Source organism: Schistocerca nitens, chromosome 5, assembly GCF_023898315.1.
Source record: "Schistocerca nitens isolate TAMUIC-IGC-003100 chromosome 5, iqSchNite1.1, whole genome shotgun sequence".
Classification (NCBI taxonomy): domain Eukaryota; kingdom Metazoa; phylum Arthropoda; class Insecta; order Orthoptera; family Acrididae; genus Schistocerca; species Schistocerca nitens.
Genome location: NC_064618.1, coordinates 731,128,078 through 731,147,882, shown reverse-complemented (window position 1 = coordinate 731,147,882; position 19,805 = coordinate 731,128,078). Strand labels below are relative to the sequence as shown.

Genomic DNA, 19,805 nt, shown 5'->3' with positions numbered 1-19,805 from the left:
AGATAGGCAACATCAAGGAGGCTGTGGGCTCCACAGCACCGTGGTCCCGTGGTTAGCGTGAGCAGCTACGAAACGGGAGGTCCTTGGTTCAAATCTTCCCTCGAGTGAAAAGTTTAATTTTTTATTTTCAGCCAATTATCAAAGTTCAGGCACTCACACATAATCAACTTCGCTTTCCAAAATTCCAATAGATGCTCAGATTTGCTTGGACATATGCAGGATTTGACGGTCTACACACGGAAAATTTTGAAAACGTTAAAAGGGAAAACTGTGCGACTGTGAAACTATTGCATTCATTTGTTGCAGTTTATGTGACAAACTCTTATGTTTTCATCACTTTGTTCGGAGTGATTATCACCTCCACAAGAAAACCTAAATCGGGGAAGGTAGAAGAATCTTTTTCCCCATTCGCCAAGTGTAGAAGTTAGGTGGGTCGACAACATATTCCTGTCATGTGACGCACATGCCGTCACCAGTGTCGTATAGAATATATCATACGTGTTTTCCTGTGAAGGAATCGGTTGACCTATGAACTTGTGATCAAATGTTTTCGGTTCCCATTGTAGAGGCACGTCCTTTCGCCTACTAATCGCACGGTTTTGTGGTGCGGTCGCAAAACACAGACACTAAACTTATTACAGTGAACAGAGACTTCAATGAACGAACGGACAGATCATAACTTTGGGAAAAAAGTTTTCATTCGAGGGAAGACTTGAACCGAGGACCTCACGTTCCGCAGCTGCTCACGCTAACCACGGGACCACGGCGCTGCTGAGCTCACATTATCCTTGATGTTGCATATATCGCGCATGGACTACTCAGTTTGTATATTTTGCTTATTTTTTTCATAGTCCCACACAACTTCTTCCTGTTTTCTCGATTGATCTGTGTCAGTTTTTCAAGGCCTATCCACTGTGCCAACTTATAAATAAATCTGAGGGGGGTGCGATGGGGAGGTTCCCTTGTGAGGATGGTCACATGCTGTCTGGTAACGATTGAAATAAATGATTTGTTACGGTCGAGACCTTTAAGAATAACATTTCCATCCTGCAGATCGAAACTTGATACTTGGCAAAGAAATATTTACTGTATTTCATAACGTTTTGCTCTTAGATGCCCACTTAAAAATGAAAAGCTATTCAATATTAATATTCTAGATGACACTATTCTCCTGTTGGGATTTATTCTCCTTTTGTTTAATGAAAATTCGTTTGTCTTATTTAGTGCCTCGTTTCATTTCAGTATTAAAGGGAAGTATTTTCTTCAACTAAATATTGAATATTAACCGGAAATCTTTCGAGACAACTGATGTAATTATCAGTGGTATCATGAACGTCATAGTCGTTCGTCGAGTACGCCTGTGGGCGTACAAAAATATAAAAACGGGCACCTGACAAGGGGTTCACTGTTTCTTTCAGAAACAAAATGTCCGGGAAACGGGTTATCGGAAATAATTGCCGTAACAATGCGCTGTTCATAAGTTGGTCATGTAAGTTAACAGCGGTGTAAAATCATAAAGCAGAGGGAATGTTCGCTGTTTAGTGATGTCATGGATCAAGGCCGATAAAAGTTCATTTGCCAACAGAGGGAATGTTCGCTGTTTAGTGATGTCATGGATCAAGGCCGATAAAAGTTCATTTGCCAACAGTCCACTGTGCTGTAACTTGCTCGAATTTCGAGAAGCAGAACTCACAGCTGATTGTGACGAAGAGTTCAGAGGCTCCATGGGGCCGTGGTGTTCGTTGCCAACGAGGTTATATTCCTACTAACTGCTTTGGACTGGGCAGAAGTGAGAGCGAGCGGCACCTGTTGGTTTAAATGAGAGTTATTAATACGTCGTCTGCAGTACTAGTTTGGTATAGTGCAAGGCACCGAATGGCCATAGGACCAGAGTCTGTTCATTTGGTACCTAGAGTCAGCGTAAAACTTGGAGGATTGTCAAACAAAATGACCTGAAATCCACTGCGGTCTGGGATAACAAGACGCTGTGGGTGTGAGTTTACGCTATAAAATCAAGTTTCTTCCCACCGCCAATTATATTAAATCTTTTGTTCTTTCGACTTTTATGACGGAAAGGCCGTAATTTTAAAACATAATTCCTGGGAAAAATAAACATATTTAAAATACTCTCTTTGAACTTAATTTCAGATGGACCAAATTTTAGTACTGGTAGCTTTAATACACCTGTTGTATTGCCCATATACGAAGGTAGAAGAGAGCTTCAATTTACAAGCAACACACGACATTTTATTCCATGGATTCAACTTTACCAAGGTAACTTAAGTAGAAAGCCCGTGGTTTTATTTTGTGTGTTTGTGTGTGTGTTATTCGTTCAGAGGACAGTGGGCACGTCGTCAGTTATACGAGACCCCAAACATGCTCCACGTCACCTTTCGTTTGATGCATGTAACACACAGTAAAGAGTTTATAACTGCAATAAGAAAGACCTCACAACAGTTGTCTTTTATAGCAAATTTTTGTGCCGGAAATAAATTTTCCTCTTCTGGTTAATTGGTTGCAGTATAGGCCTGCACATGACAATGTGATTGGCTTGAAACGCACCGTATTGTTCCTTTCGATTGGTGATTGAATCACAAATAAATGTGTTAATTTGTTTAGGCGATTTTTCTAGAATAAGAAGTATGCAGCATTGAAATTTCAAGAAACACTGGTTATAATGCCTGTATGAGACTGAATAATGGTTCAAAAAGAAAACCAAACTAGTATCCAAGCCGTATGAACGTGTTTGAAATTACTTACAGGTACAGTAAGAACAAATAAAATGAGAAATATGGACATATGGCACCTGGCAGCACCTTAACGTTTGCAACCTTGAAGAAATTATAAATTACACCCTTAGTAGTGTACTTGAATGTCTGGTGTACAGGCATGTTTATCTTCCCACACTTTTCCCTTGGAATTTGGTCAGCCAAGCAGTGTATTGTTTTCCAAAGGGTTAAATGTGATACCGTAGCAAATTATTTTTACTGCATCCAGATTCAAGATACACTATTTTACTTGTGTTATGTTACAACCTGTTCTGATCTACTGGTAGTCTTTGACAAATCTAAAAAGGAATGCAGTTATTGTATCCATAACTCATTGTGATTGTTTCAACAATAAAGAGGGGAAAAAGTAGCTTTATAATGTTTGCACTCATTTAAACTGATAAGTTGTGTTAAGACAAATGTGCAGTTTAGTGATTTCCAAATCGGTGTCAATATTTCAATAAAACATGAAAATATTGGTCAGCGAAAACCAACTAAATTATGGTTTTCTTAGAGAATTTACAAATAAACTTTTTTTAAACATTTCACAGAACATCATTTTATGACTACCACTATTTTCTCCCATTTTATAGCTAAACCATTACCACTTCATACTGTAGAGGTAATATTGGAGTAGTATGTATATTTATAAAAACCAGGCATTCATCCAAAGCTCTAGATGTTCAAGTATACTGACTGCAGCAGCATTTTGATGTATCTGTCATTGAAGTAGAAAACACTTGTCATGTTTATCAAATTTTAGTTCTTGACAGTGCTCTTGCAGGTAATTTCAGGAGCTTTCTGAGAAAACAAATATACTTTCATAGCTGCTGACAGTAACAGTGAAAGTGAGCAATACTTTGGTTCTTTATGATTTTAACGTAGCTTTGATTGACAACTCTTGTTATAGACTTTATCTTGAACACACATTGTGCTACTTTAATGTGTACTGAGGTGGCAAAAGTCATGATTTAACAATATGCACATATACAGATGGCAGCAATATTACATACATGAAGTGTAAAAGGGCAGCATGTTGGTAGAGCCGTCATTTGTGCTCGAGTGATTCATGTGAAAAGGTGTCCGATGTGATTATGGCTGCATGACGGGAATTGACAGACATTGCACGTGGAATGGTAGTTGGAGCTGGATGCACGAGATATTTCATTTCAGAAATAATTTGATGATGATGATGATGATGATGGTTTGTGGGGCACTTAACATTATGGTCATCAGTGCCCATACAAGTTCCTAATCTTTTCATTTCCATTCTCACCATGTCTCGGATGATGATGATGATGATGATGATGATGATGATTATGATGACACACTGTCCGTGCATGGAGAAAATCCTCGACCCGGCGAGGAATCGAACCTGAGACCCCGTGATCCAGAGGCAGCAATGCTAGCTGCTAGAACACGAGCTGCGGACAAAAATCATTAGAGAATTCAGTATTCCGAGACCCAGTGTGTCAAGAGAGTGCTGACAATACCAAATTTTAGGCATTATCTCTCACCAAAGACAACTCAGTGGCCAATGGCTTTCATTTAACGACTGAGAGCAGTGGTGTTTGAATAGAGTTGTCAGTTCTAACAGATAAGCAGCACTGCATAAAATAACCACAGAAATCAAAGTGCGACATATGACGAACATATCTGTTAGGACGGTTTGGTAAAATTTGGCATTAATGGGCTATGGCCGTGGACGATCAACATGACTGCCTTTGCTAACAGCACAGTGTCACCTGCAGTGTCTCTCCTGGGCTTTTAACGATGTAAGTTATATCCTAGACGAATGGAAAACTGTGGCCTGGTCTGATGAGTCCTGATTTCAGTTGATAAGAGCTGATGATAGGGTTCAAGGGTGGCTCAAATGCCACGAAGCTATGAATTCAAGTTTTCAACAAGGCTCTGTGCGAGCTGGTGGTGGCTCCGTAATGGTGTGGACTCTGTTTACATGGAATGGACCAGCTCCTCTGGTCCAGCTTAATCTATCATTGACAGGAAATGGCTATTTTCGGTTACTTGGAGATCATTTGCAACCATTCATGAACATCATCTTCAGCAATGGAATTTTTGTGGATGACAGTGCACTGTGTCATCAAGCCACAACTGTTTGCAATTGGTCTGAACAACATTCTGGACAGTTTGAGCAAATGATTTAGCCACCCATATTACCCGATGTGAATCCCATCGGACATTGATGGGACATAATCAGGAAGTCAGTTAGTACACAAAATTCTGCACTGGGGCAACACTTTAGCAATCATGGATGGCTGTAGAGGCAGCATGGCTCAATATTTCTGCAGGGGACTTCAAACGACTTGCTGAGTCCATGCCACATCAAGTTGCTGTGCTATGCTGGGCAAAAAGAGGTCCAACACGATATCAGAAGTTATCCCACGACTTTTGCCATTTCAGTGTAATTCTGATACTGGACTTCAACAACGAATTTGTGGATGAAAATAATATCAACAGTGTTGCTGTCGTGCCTGTATTTAACAGCTTTACAGACCACAATAAACAAATGTTGACACACTCTTCCTGCAATGTGTTTCAAAAAACAGTAGAACTCTGTTGGAGAACAAGTCAGTTAGTAAATAATTACACAAAATTGTGTTGAATTTTCAACTGTTTAAACAGTGGATTCAGCAAATTGCAGATAACTTCCTTCTTTGTTTAGAATCTGATATAAACTACTTTGTATGAGGGTTGAATGAAAAGTAATGCCTCCACCATTGTTAATTGGGTTTGGATGGGAATATTTAATAAATCAATTTCAAAAATAATATTAGAATGTGATCTTTAATTACCAATATTCACTTCTCTACATAATCACCAGCCAATTGGATACATTTCTGCCAACAATGAACAAGTTTTCTGAAGCCGTCGTGGAAGAAGTCGACACTCTGTTTCCGCAACCACAGTCTCTCAGTTCTCCCAACATCTTCATCAGAAGCATAATAATGTCCCCACAGATCGTCTTTAATTTTCAGGAACAGATGGAAGTCAGACGGTGCTAAATGTGGACTGCATAGAGGATGCCATACAGTGGTGAGATTCAGTCTCTGCAATTCTCCTGTGGTGGCATGTGAAGTGTGTGGTTTGGCATTGTCATGCTGCAGTAAAATATTTCCATTTCCCTTTTCCTTTTGGACCCTTGCTCGCTGTTGTTTCAGAGTTCGCAATGTTGTGATGTAACACTCTGAATTTATTGTGATTCCACGATCAAGGAACTCAACACGGATAACACTATTTGCTTTCCAGAACACTGTGGCCATGATTTTTCCAGGTGAGGGCTGCATCTTGAATTTCTTTTTCTGGGGCGAGTCTTTGTGTTGATATTCCATAGACCAACATTTCGTCTCTGGGTTGTAATGATGTACTCACCTTTTGTCTCCTGTTACAGTTGAATGGAGAAAGGCATCACCTTTATTCTCGTAATGTGAGAGGAGTTCCTAGCAAATTTCAAATCTCTGGACTTTCATTTCAGGAGTCAACATCCGGGGTACCCGTCGTGCACTGATCTTCTGATAGCCAAGCAAAGCAATAATGTGACCCACATGTTCTTGTGAAATCCCGATTGTGCTTGCAATTTCTCTCTGAGTGGCACGATGATTGTCCTGAATCAATCTGTCAACATTTTGCTTGCGAAACTTGGTAATTAAATAACAATAAGAAAATAAATAAAAATAATGGTACGGCTTCCACATTAGGAGATTTAGTAAATGACAAACCGATGGCAACAGTATCTATCCCTTTTGTAGGTAATGTTAGTTACAAATTAGGGCATTTGCTTAGAGCCTATAACTTTAGAGTAGCCTTTTCCACCAACACTAATCTGCACAAGAATTTAATCCACTCGTTGCAGATCACAGATGATATACTGTCTCAGTCTGGAGTGTATAAAATTACTTGCGGTGACAGGCCGAGTTCTCGTGACTAGATATAAAGAGCACATCCCCACTAGAAGCGGTGATGGCACGAGGGGTTCCACTTTTGCAGAACACCTTATACAGATGGCTCATGCGCCAAGTCCTCCATCTAACATCAAGTGGCTTCATACTGAAGTTAAGAGTTCAAAATTGGATATCTTAGAGGAAATGCAGATTTTTAAACACCTGCAGTACGCCAAAGATGATGTCCTTAACGATCAGCTCCAATTAAAAAACAGAACTTTCTTTGAAGGTTTCGGTCCCTTACTTAATTCTTCACATTAAGTTGCATGACGTGGAAGTTGGTTGACGTACGCGCACAATGTTGATTGTTCACGGATGGTAACGACTCCCCCCTCCCCCCCATTTTGGTACATTTTCCCTCCTACTGTGTTGAGGGTTTGGTTAGCCAAGAAGAACACCATTTGTGTTTTCTTATTGCTGCGCACTTTTAGGGGGTATTTTATGTATCTTCGTTGGCTTCTATGTAATTATAAGATCATGTAGCCAAGGTATGTTATGAATCTTTAACGTCTTCTGATTATGGCCTGGTCGGCTGCTTAGTATTATGGCAATGTAGCGACTATGGTTGTTTCTTTTGCAGATATTATTAGTGCGGTTTTATCTGTTAACAATAATGTCCTTAGCATAGCTATCTTTTTAGTTTAGTTGCAATTTCTACCTAATTCTAGGGCCTCCATATTAACTTGTGGCAGATTTACCATCCGTGCACAAAGTTTGTCGTGCACTGCTATTAAATATGTCTTAATTCCCGCATCATCGCTTTTGTCATTTGCTCAATTTGCTATTTAAGCGACAACTTTTGGCAATCAGTTAGGTCCTGATCCGTGTTAACTTTGTAATCCCGCCCCCATGCATAAAAAGAGCGTTTCCTGGCCGCGCGCATGCGCAGTGATTTCGATAGCCGCACATGTGAGCAGCCCGCGGTGCCTCAGTTTGGTGGACAGCCTGTGACCATCGTACATTGGCTGGGGAGAGGCAGCACACACAGGGTTGGGATAAGTAATATTATTGACTTGGTACAAATGCACCGTTTATTTGTAAAAAAAAAAATTTATGGGGTCTTGCCGCTGTAGGTGTTGATTTTAGCCTTTGACTGCGCCTATTTAGGCAAGCTGCTTTATATTTGTTCTGAAGAAGATGTGGTTACCCACACTGAAACCTAGGTAAACACCAGGTAGTTTGTGCAGTCGAGGCGGATTTTTCATAATTATTTTGATACTTACGATTGCTGACGCGCTGCAGTGCTGAAAGTTCTTAACTTGGTAATTGTGGTCACAGGCCATCCAACTCTTTGTTTGTCATGCACGTCAAATGTTCCCACCTCAACATCTTTAAACTTACTCGTCCAACGATGCACAGAACTCACATGAACACAATCACCATAAACTGCTTTCATTCTCTGATGAATCTGCTTTGGGCTGACACCTTCTGCTGTCAAGAATTCAATGACTGCACATTGCTTAAATTGCATTGACCGACCGTCTGTGCAGGGTTCCGTACTTTACACTGTAACAACACAACCTTTCATTGCTGAGGCTTTCTGCCAACTGGAGCTGTAGAGAAGAGGCTACGGAACAAGCCAGTACCTGCTGCATACAAATGCTACCGACTGTTGAAGAATTACAAAGGTGGAGGTTCTACTTTTCAGTCAACCCCCATATAATGGCCTCAATATCAACAAGATGTTAAGATTTAGACTCGCCTCTTCATAGTATAACAGTAGAATAGGAATTACGTGATGTAGAATTTAGACGACAAAAGATTCCCTTTGTGAAAAATTTTTTTTATACAGACCTTTGAATCTTGAGTACTCCTAAAACACTTAGGGTAAAATTAAAGAGCTATTTGACATTAACACACTACTACTAGGCTGCTCAGTGATCACAGAAAAGCCTCAGACCTGATGCAGTTTGCCCACCAGCAGCCACAGCAGAACCTCATGTCTAATGCTTCTGGGCCATCTCAGCCTGGCAGAAGAGAGAATTCTATTTATTTTGGAAGACAGGTCATAATCAATAAGTAACACTCCATTACCAACAGTTTTGCAAAATTCTCTAGTTTTTTAATATAAACAGTGACACACTTGTAAAACCCTGAAAGAATAATACAAATATGATATAAAGCATTATTAATCAAGGAACAAATGAAAACATTGAGCCAGATAAGACTGAATCCCTAGACAATAGCTGTAACAGGCATGATAATATCTTGAGGGCTGTAAAATTGAATGGTTATTTCCTGACAGCAGCAGCAGAGTTTGTTCCATTAATATACAACTAGATGCACTTCTACAGACAATGCAAGTGCTGCTGACAATCTTTAGTTTAATAATTATTTGATCAGATGCAAATGATGTGGTTTTAGCATTTAAATCTCTTCTGGTTTAGGCATGTTTCCTAACTGATTCTTATGTACTACAGAATTGGAGATAAATAAACCATGTATAACTGCTCACTCATTTTTTTTCTCCCAGTCTTTTCAGAAGCTTTCACTACAGTAGCTTACAATAGAATTTTGACTCACTTTTCTGAAGGAAACTACCAACTGTTCCACAGTTGTGCTTGAGGCTTTATTTTTGCATTGTATTTAAAACAAAACATACACACCACAAAATCACTTTAAAACTAGAATCCAGACTCTATAATCATTCAAAGGCGATGTTCTTACCAAGTGAGCTATCATGCTGCCCTCACAACTTCACTCATGCCTGTACATGTCTCCTACTTTGCAGGACTGTCACTCCTGGAACAAAGGCTGTTCTGTAGAAATGGCTTTGTCTAGCTGATGACTCTCTAGGAGATTGTTTCCAGAGTGAATTTTTCATTCTGCAGTTGAGTGTGTGTTGCTTTGAAATTGTGGTGTGAGCATTGCTTAAGAAAGGGGAGGTTTTGTGTTTGAGTGCCGATGTTACATGCTGTTGTAACATGCCAGGAAGTTTCAATACTGTTCATTACTATAGAGCACAATACTCATTCAGGGAACAATCTCCTAGGCAGTGTCTCCACAATATCCTTTCTTCCAGAAGTGTTAGTCCAACAAGGCACAAAGGATAGCATGTGTGAAGTTTGAAATGTAGGAGACAGGTACTGGGAAAAGTGTGCTGTGAGAGCAGATGAGGGGTCATACCTGGATAGCTTTCTCAGTCAGAGTATTGCTGTAAAACGCAAGATTCCACGTTTGAGTCCAGATCTGACACACAGTTTTCATCAGTAAGGAAGTTTCAAACCAGTATGTTCACCACTGCAGAGTGAAAGATTGTCCACTCATAAATACATAGATTAACTAAAAGCAACAGGAAAGTACTACAATTATTAAGAAATTGTACTCTAAAGTTTGGCAGTCTTGAGGGAACATGTGCTAACTTTTACTGAGTCTTCCACAGTACATGAGATTGGACAAAAATAGCATTAAGACGTTTGCTGAACTCTGCTCAGCTGCATGTGAATAAAATATAGCTTCCAGCACGAGTCAATTGAGTGACGTCCTTGTTGCGCACCCTTCTTTGTTGCTAAGAGGAAGTTTTTCTCAGTTTATCAACCATCTTTCAAGATGATTGGTTCTAACATGCCACATTGGTGTGGTGATCCTGTGAGTATCTCAGTTGTTTTAAGTTAAACAATGGAAACTCCAAGTTGGAATATCAACAATATTATGAAAAGGATAGATTGCTACTCACTGTAAATGTGACCCGTTGAGTTGTAGACAGGTGCAACAAAAATACTGTTATACACCCCCCCCCCCCCCACACACACACACACACACCCCTCATGCACACATGACTCCTACACCAGCAGCTCCGAGTGAAAAGTGACTGTTGTCACATGATAACAATCTAGAGTGGGGCAGGGGGCATGTGACAGTCATATTCCCATCAGAGCTGCCATTGGTTGCACTTTAGACCAAAACTTGAATGGATGCTGCATCAACATGAAATACAGTGTGGAGTCTGTCAGAGCCCTTTACCTTTTAGTCTAAATGTGTTATACATCAAATGAATTCACAATTACGAATAAGGATGAAGAATGTAATGAAGACAATGAAAATCTGTGCTGGTCTGGGACTCGAATCTGGATTTTCCACTTATTGCAAGTGGTCACCTTACCATTTGGCTATCTGCGCACAACTCGTGGCCAGACCCAAACCTCCGTATGTCACCAACCATGTGTCTGCTGCACCCTGTACTGGTTGGTGACATGTGGAAGTTGGGATCTGGGCGTTAGTCGTGCATGGGTAGCCAAATGGTAAGGTGACCACTTGCGATAAGCAGGAAATCCTGGCTTGAGTCCTGGTCCAGCACAGATTTTCATCATTGTCATTCTGTTCTACAGCTGATGGTAGTCCTTATTTGCAATTGCAAATTCATTTGATGTGTTTCGTAACAGCTGTGCATGCATGTCCAAAGGAACTTTGCATCATAATCAGAATAACACAGGCACTGCAATATCGTAAATGTGTTATTGATCAAGCCAAGACTGAGAAACTGCTTACTGTCTTGTTGGCATATGATCGGCATTCCGAACAGTTTGCATTGATTCCAGGCTCTGGAATTTAGAAACACTCTGCCGTGGACTGAGTGTGCTGTCTGTGTAACTTTGTTGAGCCGTAGCACTTTTCACACCAATTGTTTCAGCACTGGCAGCCTAGCATAGCCAGAGCAAATGCCTGGGGAATTACTTTTCTGACCCAGGCAAATTTATTTTTGGAGTAGTAGATTGAGGAAATTCAGGGAATGGTTTGAGGCAATGGATTCACACATGTCCTTCTGTGCTCACACTTTGCTGCTTGAAGTTTGACTAGGAACACAGTAATATGGACTACAGAACACAATGGCTTCGAAAACTTCATATTTATGGACTTACGAACTTTGTGATTCCAAGATAGGTTAGTAGAGATGGAAAAGGAGTTAAATAATAGGAAATGGGATCCAGTACAATTGTCACAATTATGGTAAAGGAACAGAGTGAAGAATACATTCACATGTAGGTTTCATTCTAAAAAATAAATTTGCAAGCAATATTATAGACGTTGAAGAATTCTTGTACTGAATTGCAAGACTTGTTTTAAAAATAAACATTGATATAATTCAAAAACATATGCACCAACATTCTGATAAGGAAGTAGAAAACAGCTACAACTTTCAAAATAATAAAGAAGACTTTAGTGCAAAACTAGGATGTAATCTGGAGAACAATTCATCAGTGGAAAACTTAAGCAGACTCTGTAAAGAATGGTTCTCACCTTTTAGAAAATAGACCTGGAAATGACCAAAGGCAAACAAAAATAAAACGGATCATATGAAACCATCAAGAAGTTGTACAGGAAGTGACAGCCATAAAACATTTTAGAATTTCTGATGCCTGAAGAATCCCGAGAGAGAGGAAAAAAGGTAAAAAACTAGAAAGAAACATACCCTTTAGTCAGAAATCAGAAATTTAGAATGAGCTTTACTGGACATGGCGTATTCCCTTGGGCCGCCCCAATCTTAGACATACCTGGCCAATTATAAGAAGAACTAAAATTAAACATGGATGCCAAAGCATTGTTTAACGATACATTTTTCAGGTTAACAACTCAGTGCCAGAAGTGGATGAACAAATAAGTGACAGAAAAAAATCTTAGTACCAACTGAGGATTGAACCAGAGACTTTTGGACTTGAAGCAACAATTTCAGTACTATAGAAAATGAGCACTTATGCATGGATGAAAGTGACAATTGTTTAACAAAGTGGAAGACATTGCAGGCACAGTTCAAGAAAAGAAGAAAAAAATCAAATTAAGCAAACAATTATAGTGACATTATAGAACTAAACAAAATTATTCAGAAATGTCTTTGAGAGGGTGCGACAAGGTGCAATAAAAGTATGTCAAGTGAAAATTTTGGAAATATTAACAGTATGAAGAAGGAAAAAATATATTTACTTTGAGCAGACTTGTGCATTGCCAGTTAAGATGACATATGGCACTGTTACAAACAAGATATTCATTTATTTGGCCCATCAAATCCTACATGTACGAAGATATAAAAGAATATTGGAGAAACTTAAATTTTTAGTGCAAAAATTCAATTTATGTTCACTTGTACAGCTGGCCAAGAATTCTTTAAATGTTTATAAGCCAAAGAGATGAATCAGTAACAAAGATAGTAAATAATGAAATTCTATCAGTAATGAGGTAGTGAAGTTTTTTGAGATATGAAGAATTTTGTAATGTATTTGTATGAAACATGTAATTACATGCATAGCAATTGGTAATACAATACAACAGTATACAATCTAATTTTACTTTATAATAGGAACTTAAGAATGTAGTCCAAATTATGTGACATAGTAATACTTTAGATTTTAGTTTCTACAGTAGGCTATAGAAGCACTGCTCAATGAGCCACGATTTTAGGTGTTTTTTGAATGTCTCTCCAGTTATTACCTTCAGTTCATTTGGCAGTGCATTGAAGTATTTTGCTCCATTAATATATGGACTGTTTGCTGTTCTCTTTTCAGTCTTCTGTGTATCATATGGTAATTTTGTACTTGTCTAGTATTGGGATCATGAATTTCTGCATTATGACATGTATATTTCTTATCTTATACATTTAATATTATTGTTCCAAACATATACATAGAATAGATAGTCAGAATTTTAAATTCTATAAACAATCCCTTACATGATGTTCTAGCATCTTTTTTGCCTAATATTCTCAAGGCTCATTTCTTAAGTTTAAATACTCGGTCTACATGAGTTTTGGAAGACCCGTCCCATAATGCAAGACCATATGCTAGAAATGGATGTATTAAACCAAAATACATCATCCTCATTGTTTGGGTATTGACATATGGAGCTATTCTTCTTAAAACGTATAGGCTAGATGATAGCCTTGCACATACATTGTCAATTTGTTGTGTCCATAGTAGTTTGCTATCTGTGCATATACCTAGGAATTTACACTCACTGTAGATTTTCCCTAAAAATTACTATCTTGACAATCAATACACGTTTGCAAATCACCAACATTGAAGGGGATTATATTTGTTTTTTGTAAGTTGACTTTTAGATTGTCATTTTCAAACTTTTCTTTTGCAATATCTATAAATTTTTTTACCTCTATGCCGAGGTTAAGAAAGGACAGGGGCCTGTTTTAAATGAAAGTAATTCATTCATTTGCACACTGTGTTCCATAAATCTCATCATTAAGGGATGTAGATCAAGTCAGATTGCATTTAACTGTTAAATTCTTTAAATAATACATACAATAAGTTATGAGTAAGTGCTAAAACTGCTGCAGCTCTTAACTGACGCACTTAGGTAACATTACAGAGACTATTATATGCTTTTCTGTTGAATACAAACATTGGAGTAAAGCAAAACTTACATCTCTTGAGAACCACTATGCTAATAAATTATTGGAGTGGCTAGTAAAGATAGTCCTACTTTTTATTTTAATATCTGTGGATTTTAAATTACCTGCCAGAAATCTACTGGCAATTTGTCAAAAGATTTTTTACTCGAATAAAAAACTCCATTTTGAACCCTAGACAGGGATGGACAGTTTATTTTTACTTACAGTATTCTGAGTGTGTGGCATGTACAGTTCATTCTGAATTGATTTTTTTTTTAATTGCAAATAAATGTATTGCCATTTGAGTGCAAGAATCTCTAGGTCCCTGAATGGGCTTCTACAAGATGTTGGTTTATCAACTTTACATCGTATTTGTATTGTTTCTGTAAAATAAGTACTTCTTTTACATTTGCTGCGTTTCTCTAGAAAATTATGCCATAGGACAATATAGAGTGAAAGAATGCTAGCAATCCTGTCTGCAGATTAACACAATGAGAGAGATTTCCAAGTGCAAAGTAGGCAGAAGAGGGATTTTTTGTTAACTTACCTACGTGCTTGTACAACCTCAGTCTATTATTCATCTGGATGCCAAGCAACATAGCACATTGAGCCTCATCCAATGTGTGCCCATTGAGCTCTAGTTCTGGTAACTGTAAATGTATTTTGATTTGTTTATAGTTGTGTAATATTAGTCTTTGTAATATTGCTGAATCAGCTGGAACCCCGTTCTGTTATTCTCGTAACTGTCTGGCATGGATGTGTTTCGGTCATTTATCAATATACTAGTGTTGTCAGCAATCATCACACCTTTGAAGAGTGCTCCTATGTTTGTCAAGACCAGGAGCCTACCAAACACTGAACCTTTGTGGGCATCATATTTGAAGTTTTCTCCTCTCAGAATTTTGTCTTATTGCTGTAGTATCATTTACTGTTTTTAAGATAGGAATCCATTTGTGCAAGGGGAATGCCTTTACCATAATGCTACTTTAGTTTTCCAGTGGTACTTAATGATCTACACACAAAATGGCCTTGGAAAGATAACAGAAAATATGAATGGTGTAATTTGCCATATTTATTCTACTAATATCATATATTCCTTTCTCAGTAAAGAAGCTAATAAGTGGAGCAAACTGAGGTGCTATTGAAAAGATATTCATAGTAAGATCATTCAGTGTTCTGTTGCAATTCATAAAAAAATGAGAACATGAGGAAGAGGAAGATAGGTTTATAATTAGATGTAATTTGAATTTCGTCAGTTTTGTAAATGAGAATTGCTGCCGTTTACTCTAGTCTCTCATGAAATACACGTAGACTCATCATCTGGGGTTCATATGTAACTCAAGCGTGTCCATACCAAGTCAGCGCAAGACTATAGTACTGTGGTGGAAATACGATTGTAATAGAAGAAATAATTAAATGAAATAATTATTTTTGTCATCTTTCTGACTTTCGATATAGCAGAACTGTCATCTGGCGATGGAGTATGCAATGCCTGTCTAAGTAAGACTAATGGATCTGCATCTGATAGCTTCATTTTTGGTACCTATATTTTTGCATGTCTGGAAGAATTCATTGGATTTAGCACCAAATGATTTGAATTTAACACCATCTTTCTTATAGTTACATCATCAGGAAAATTTTTATTATTTTCCTTACTGAGTTTATTTCTTTTATGTCCAGTAATGCCCCAGTTATTCTTTCTTTGTGCTTGGAATTTTGAATTCTTTGGCTGTAGTAGGGGTTACATGATTTGCACCTTCTTAATCACAGGCTGAAGAATTTTGCAATACTACTAGTATGTACCTTTGTGTCTTGATCTTAAATTAGTCGTCTTTTCTCTCTACTTGCACTTTGATGTCCCTGAATCATTGTAAAGGAGAACTTGTTTCATAGTGATGTAAGAATAGTTAATAATTAAATATCTTCTATTCAAGATCAAATACTGCTGCTTCTTAATCTCGAAGTGATAAACCCAGTGCCAAAGGAAATATCTCCATCCTAACAGGTTGCTTCACATCATACATGAAAAAATGTGTAGGGAGTCTTCACACTGTGAACCATTTCTCACTATTCAGTGGTAGTTTGCACACTTTTTTTGCATTCTGAGGATTTTTATTTAGGCCAGAGAGATTATTTAATATAATTTATGAACATTGCCATGTTAAATGTTTTTCAATAAAAGGTGGTGATACCTATACGCGATTTAATTGGTACTGCAGCAGAAACTGAGATTAGGTTAAGTGGCAATGGATTCACAAGTATAAAGTATAAAAAAAATGAACAAAAATATTGGAGTAAAATGTAGTATCTTAATTTGATATTTTTATCATATATATTATTTCTCATGTCAACGTCCCTTTTATCAACACATACTAAGCGTGCAGGATTGAATGAGATATCACCAGAAAAGTTTTTTCACCAGCTTTTAACATTGCATATTGATGTGCTAAACCTTACTATTTGTAGAAAATTTTAACGTAAATGAGACTCGTACTTATCATTGGCGAAAGGGCATCACAGATGCTCTGCTTCATCCCTATATTTTACAAAGCTAACTTATTAATGGTCAATAAGAGACTCTCTTTTCATATTATCTAATTACAAATACCATTTTGTTTGTTTTCAAGTACTTATTAATTCAGTAATTTGTATACAGCACTGTCGTTGATAATAACCATGACCACTGTGACAGTCCATTATTTCTGCCTATCATATAAGTTGACTTTTCTAAATGAATATACTTTCCAAAACAACAAACATCTTCATCATTGTCACCGGCTACTATTATCCCAATGACTACATTTATTTGTGATAAATTTCTACCTTAATTCATCATTTTCTTGCATTAACTGGGTGATTTTTTTCCACCGTGTACAAACTCTAGAGATTGATTGATGAAAGGATATGGAACAAAAAAGTTCTGATGAACTTATGTCTGTAAATGCATGGTTTCCATGCTAGAGACCATTGTTACGAGACTGTGGTATGTACATGCTGCGCCATGCAGCTGCAGATACAGTATGCGTGGTTTCCTCTTAGAGGGTGGTACTGTTCCACATGCGTCATGCCCTAGTGCCCTCTCCTGCCATAGTAATTGGTAATGATATCTCTGATTCACTTTTTTTGCTGACTCACCTTGTAGTGGACGTGATGTAGCGTTGTACACAACGGTTTCACATTCGAATCAAGAGCTTGTTGACATGGTGTTTACTTACAGAAAGGCAAATAGCAACAGGCAGCGGGCAGCAAGGTTGTATCAGGAGGCGTATCCCCACCGACAACAACAACAGCATCCAATGTTTGCAACAGTGTTTAGCCATTTGTCTGAGACGGTCATTTCAGGAAGCAGGAAATCATGAAGGACATACCTGAAATGTTCAGACACCAGACTTGGAGGAAAATTTGATTAACATTGTGGAGGGTGACCACCTTGTCAGTACAGTGTAAGCCAGACGACCGTGTGGAACATTCTCCACAACAATTGTTACTACCCTCATCACTTACAGCAACAGACTTTGCGCATCGGAAGCAGTTTTGTCAGTGGTTTCTTCACCAGGCAACCAAAATTCCGGGATTTGTGTCATCCATCCTATTCACAGATGAGGCCACCTTTATGCTGTTTGTTACCTTCAACTTTCATAACAGTCATATGTGGGATAGTATACAGGACCCTCATGGTATGGTGACAGTGAATCATGAGCATCGGTGCAGCCGGAATGTGTGGACTGGGATAATTGGCGACCATATTTTGGGACCAGCCTTCCTTCCAAGTCGCCTAACAGCACGGAACTATTGGAATTTCTTGCGGGTGACTTTACCTCCCCTGCTGGAAGAAGTGCCATTGATGATTCAAAGCATTGTGTGGCTGCTGCATGGTGCTCCAGGCCATTTCACCATTAATGTCTGGACACTTCTCAGTCGTGTCTTCCGTGGTTGGTAGATGGGATGAAGGGGTCCAGTTGTATGGTGTACTTGTTCACCAGACCTCAACCCATGCTATTTTTGTTTATGGGGCCAACTCAAAAGTATCATGTATGCAGAGCCACTGGAGCAGCATATTCATGCTGCCTTTGACACTGTTCGGATGCAGCCTGATCAATGTGAATGTGTGAGGCACAACATGCTACAGTGTGTATATGCATACATTGAGGCACATGGAAATCCTTTTCAACTGTAACTGTGGCTGCTGGTACAGCACACATCAGACCACAGTCTCTGTAACAAAGTTGGATTGAATAACTGGTATCTAGCATGGAACCATGCATTTCCAGACGTAAGTTCATTAGACCTTTTTTGTTCCGTATCCTCCCATCGTCAATCCCTAGAGGTTGCACATGGTGGAAAAAAATCACCCTGTATAAAGGAATTTGTTGCACTTAGCATTAACATTTGGTTTATTGTAGAGGTAAATCCAATCATTTTGCAAGCTTTCTCTGCAGAGTTCTGTTTTTGTATCACTGATCAGTCTTCATGTTTCTTTGATCTATTCTTAGCAGTGCATCCCACCAAATGGTGTAATTTAGCTTATTCTGTGTCATAAGCTGATAATCCGTTGCCAGTAGGTGAGGTCCATGTTGTTAACAATGTACATGTATGTTCTGTATCAATATTTTATTTACCAAGTTACCACTATTTTAGCTAATTTAGTGTCATAATTTGTAATTGATACTAAGTAACAAGTGGCTTGCAAAGACTCCACAAATTATAGTTTGTTGTCTACCGAAATTTAATGCTTTTATTTGAATATGTTTCAGTATGACCACCATGAATTTCCTGGTGTTGTTCCGCGAACATTTATTGGTCCCATAATAATTTCTGTATTGTCTTCACCAGTAGTGCTAATTATTCACATACTTGGGTTGAGCAAATTTTGGGCACAGTATGTTGGTAAGTAATTTTTTTCTTCTTTTCTATGTATGAGTGTTGATATTTCTAGTCTGCTACCTAAGTTACTGCTTTTTTGACTGTTGACTTGTGCAGCAGTGCAGTACAGTGCAATTCCTGTGCCGTAGCTTTTTTTTAAAGGTAATTGTTGACTTTGAAATTTTTTTCCTTTAGTGCGAGCAGCTTTGGGCCTGTGTGTTCTGGGAGCCTTTAGAGTATTTCAAAATACCATACAATCGGAATTTGGACAGCAGTTCACAAGATGGTTTGTTGCCATTGTTGTGTCGCAGTACCATTTTATGTACTATCTTAGTCGACCACTTCCTAACATCATGGCACTTCCTCTCGGTAAGAAAATAAAACAATACTTCAGTTCAGTCATATAGGATTAAGAGATATACAGTATTGTACATATGAATTGGCACACTGTTGTACTGTAAAAACGTTGATCTGTTGTCCATTTCATAATATTTAAAATACCACAGTTGTAAGTCAAATTTCAATTGCTCTTCCAGAGGCAGAAAAAATGTAATCCCAGTGCCAGTGCCTGCAGTGAAATGTTAAATGAAAAGATTTTCCAAGAACTCTCTTCCACTTGTGTAATTGTGACCTAGTCATGAGTTATGTTAGTTTATTACTCATTCAAGAATGTAACTTCCTGAAGTAATGCATTGCAGTGCTTTATTGCTTCCCAATGCCAGGTAACTGCAACATCCTCTTACAAGCCATCACACCACCAGACTATTTTTCTTTTGTTGTATGTAACCAGCCCTGGCTCAGAACCTGCTTCTATGCAGTCACATACCTGCTTGTTAATCAATCACTATAGGAAATGTCTTACACTAACAGTGAGTTAAAATC

At 38.3% G+C, this 19,805-nt stretch overlaps 1 protein-coding gene across 3 annotated transcripts in view; it reads left to right on the top strand.

Annotated features, from left to right (window-relative positions):
* Positions 1 to 1,790: 1,790 nt before the first annotated feature.
* LOC126260934 (probable Dol-P-Man:Man(7)GlcNAc(2)-PP-Dol alpha-1,6-mannosyltransferase) overlaps positions 1,791 to 19,805 on the top strand; it is a 173,340-nt gene continuing 155,325 nt past the window's right edge. For 2 of the 3 annotated variants that reach the window (XM_049958438.1, XM_049958435.1), the window contains exons 1-4: positions 1,791 to 1,993; positions 2,149 to 2,274; positions 18,815 to 18,947; positions 19,119 to 19,292. In XM_049958438.1, the coding sequence (XP_049814395.1) occupies positions 2,149 to 2,274; positions 18,815 to 18,947; positions 19,119 to 19,292 (433 nt within the window). In that variant the 5' untranslated portion in view covers positions 1,791 to 1,993. The remainder of the gene's footprint in view (positions 1,994 to 2,148; positions 2,275 to 18,814; positions 18,948 to 19,118; positions 19,293 to 19,805) is intronic. The other variant, XM_049958437.1, reaches the window with a different exon arrangement.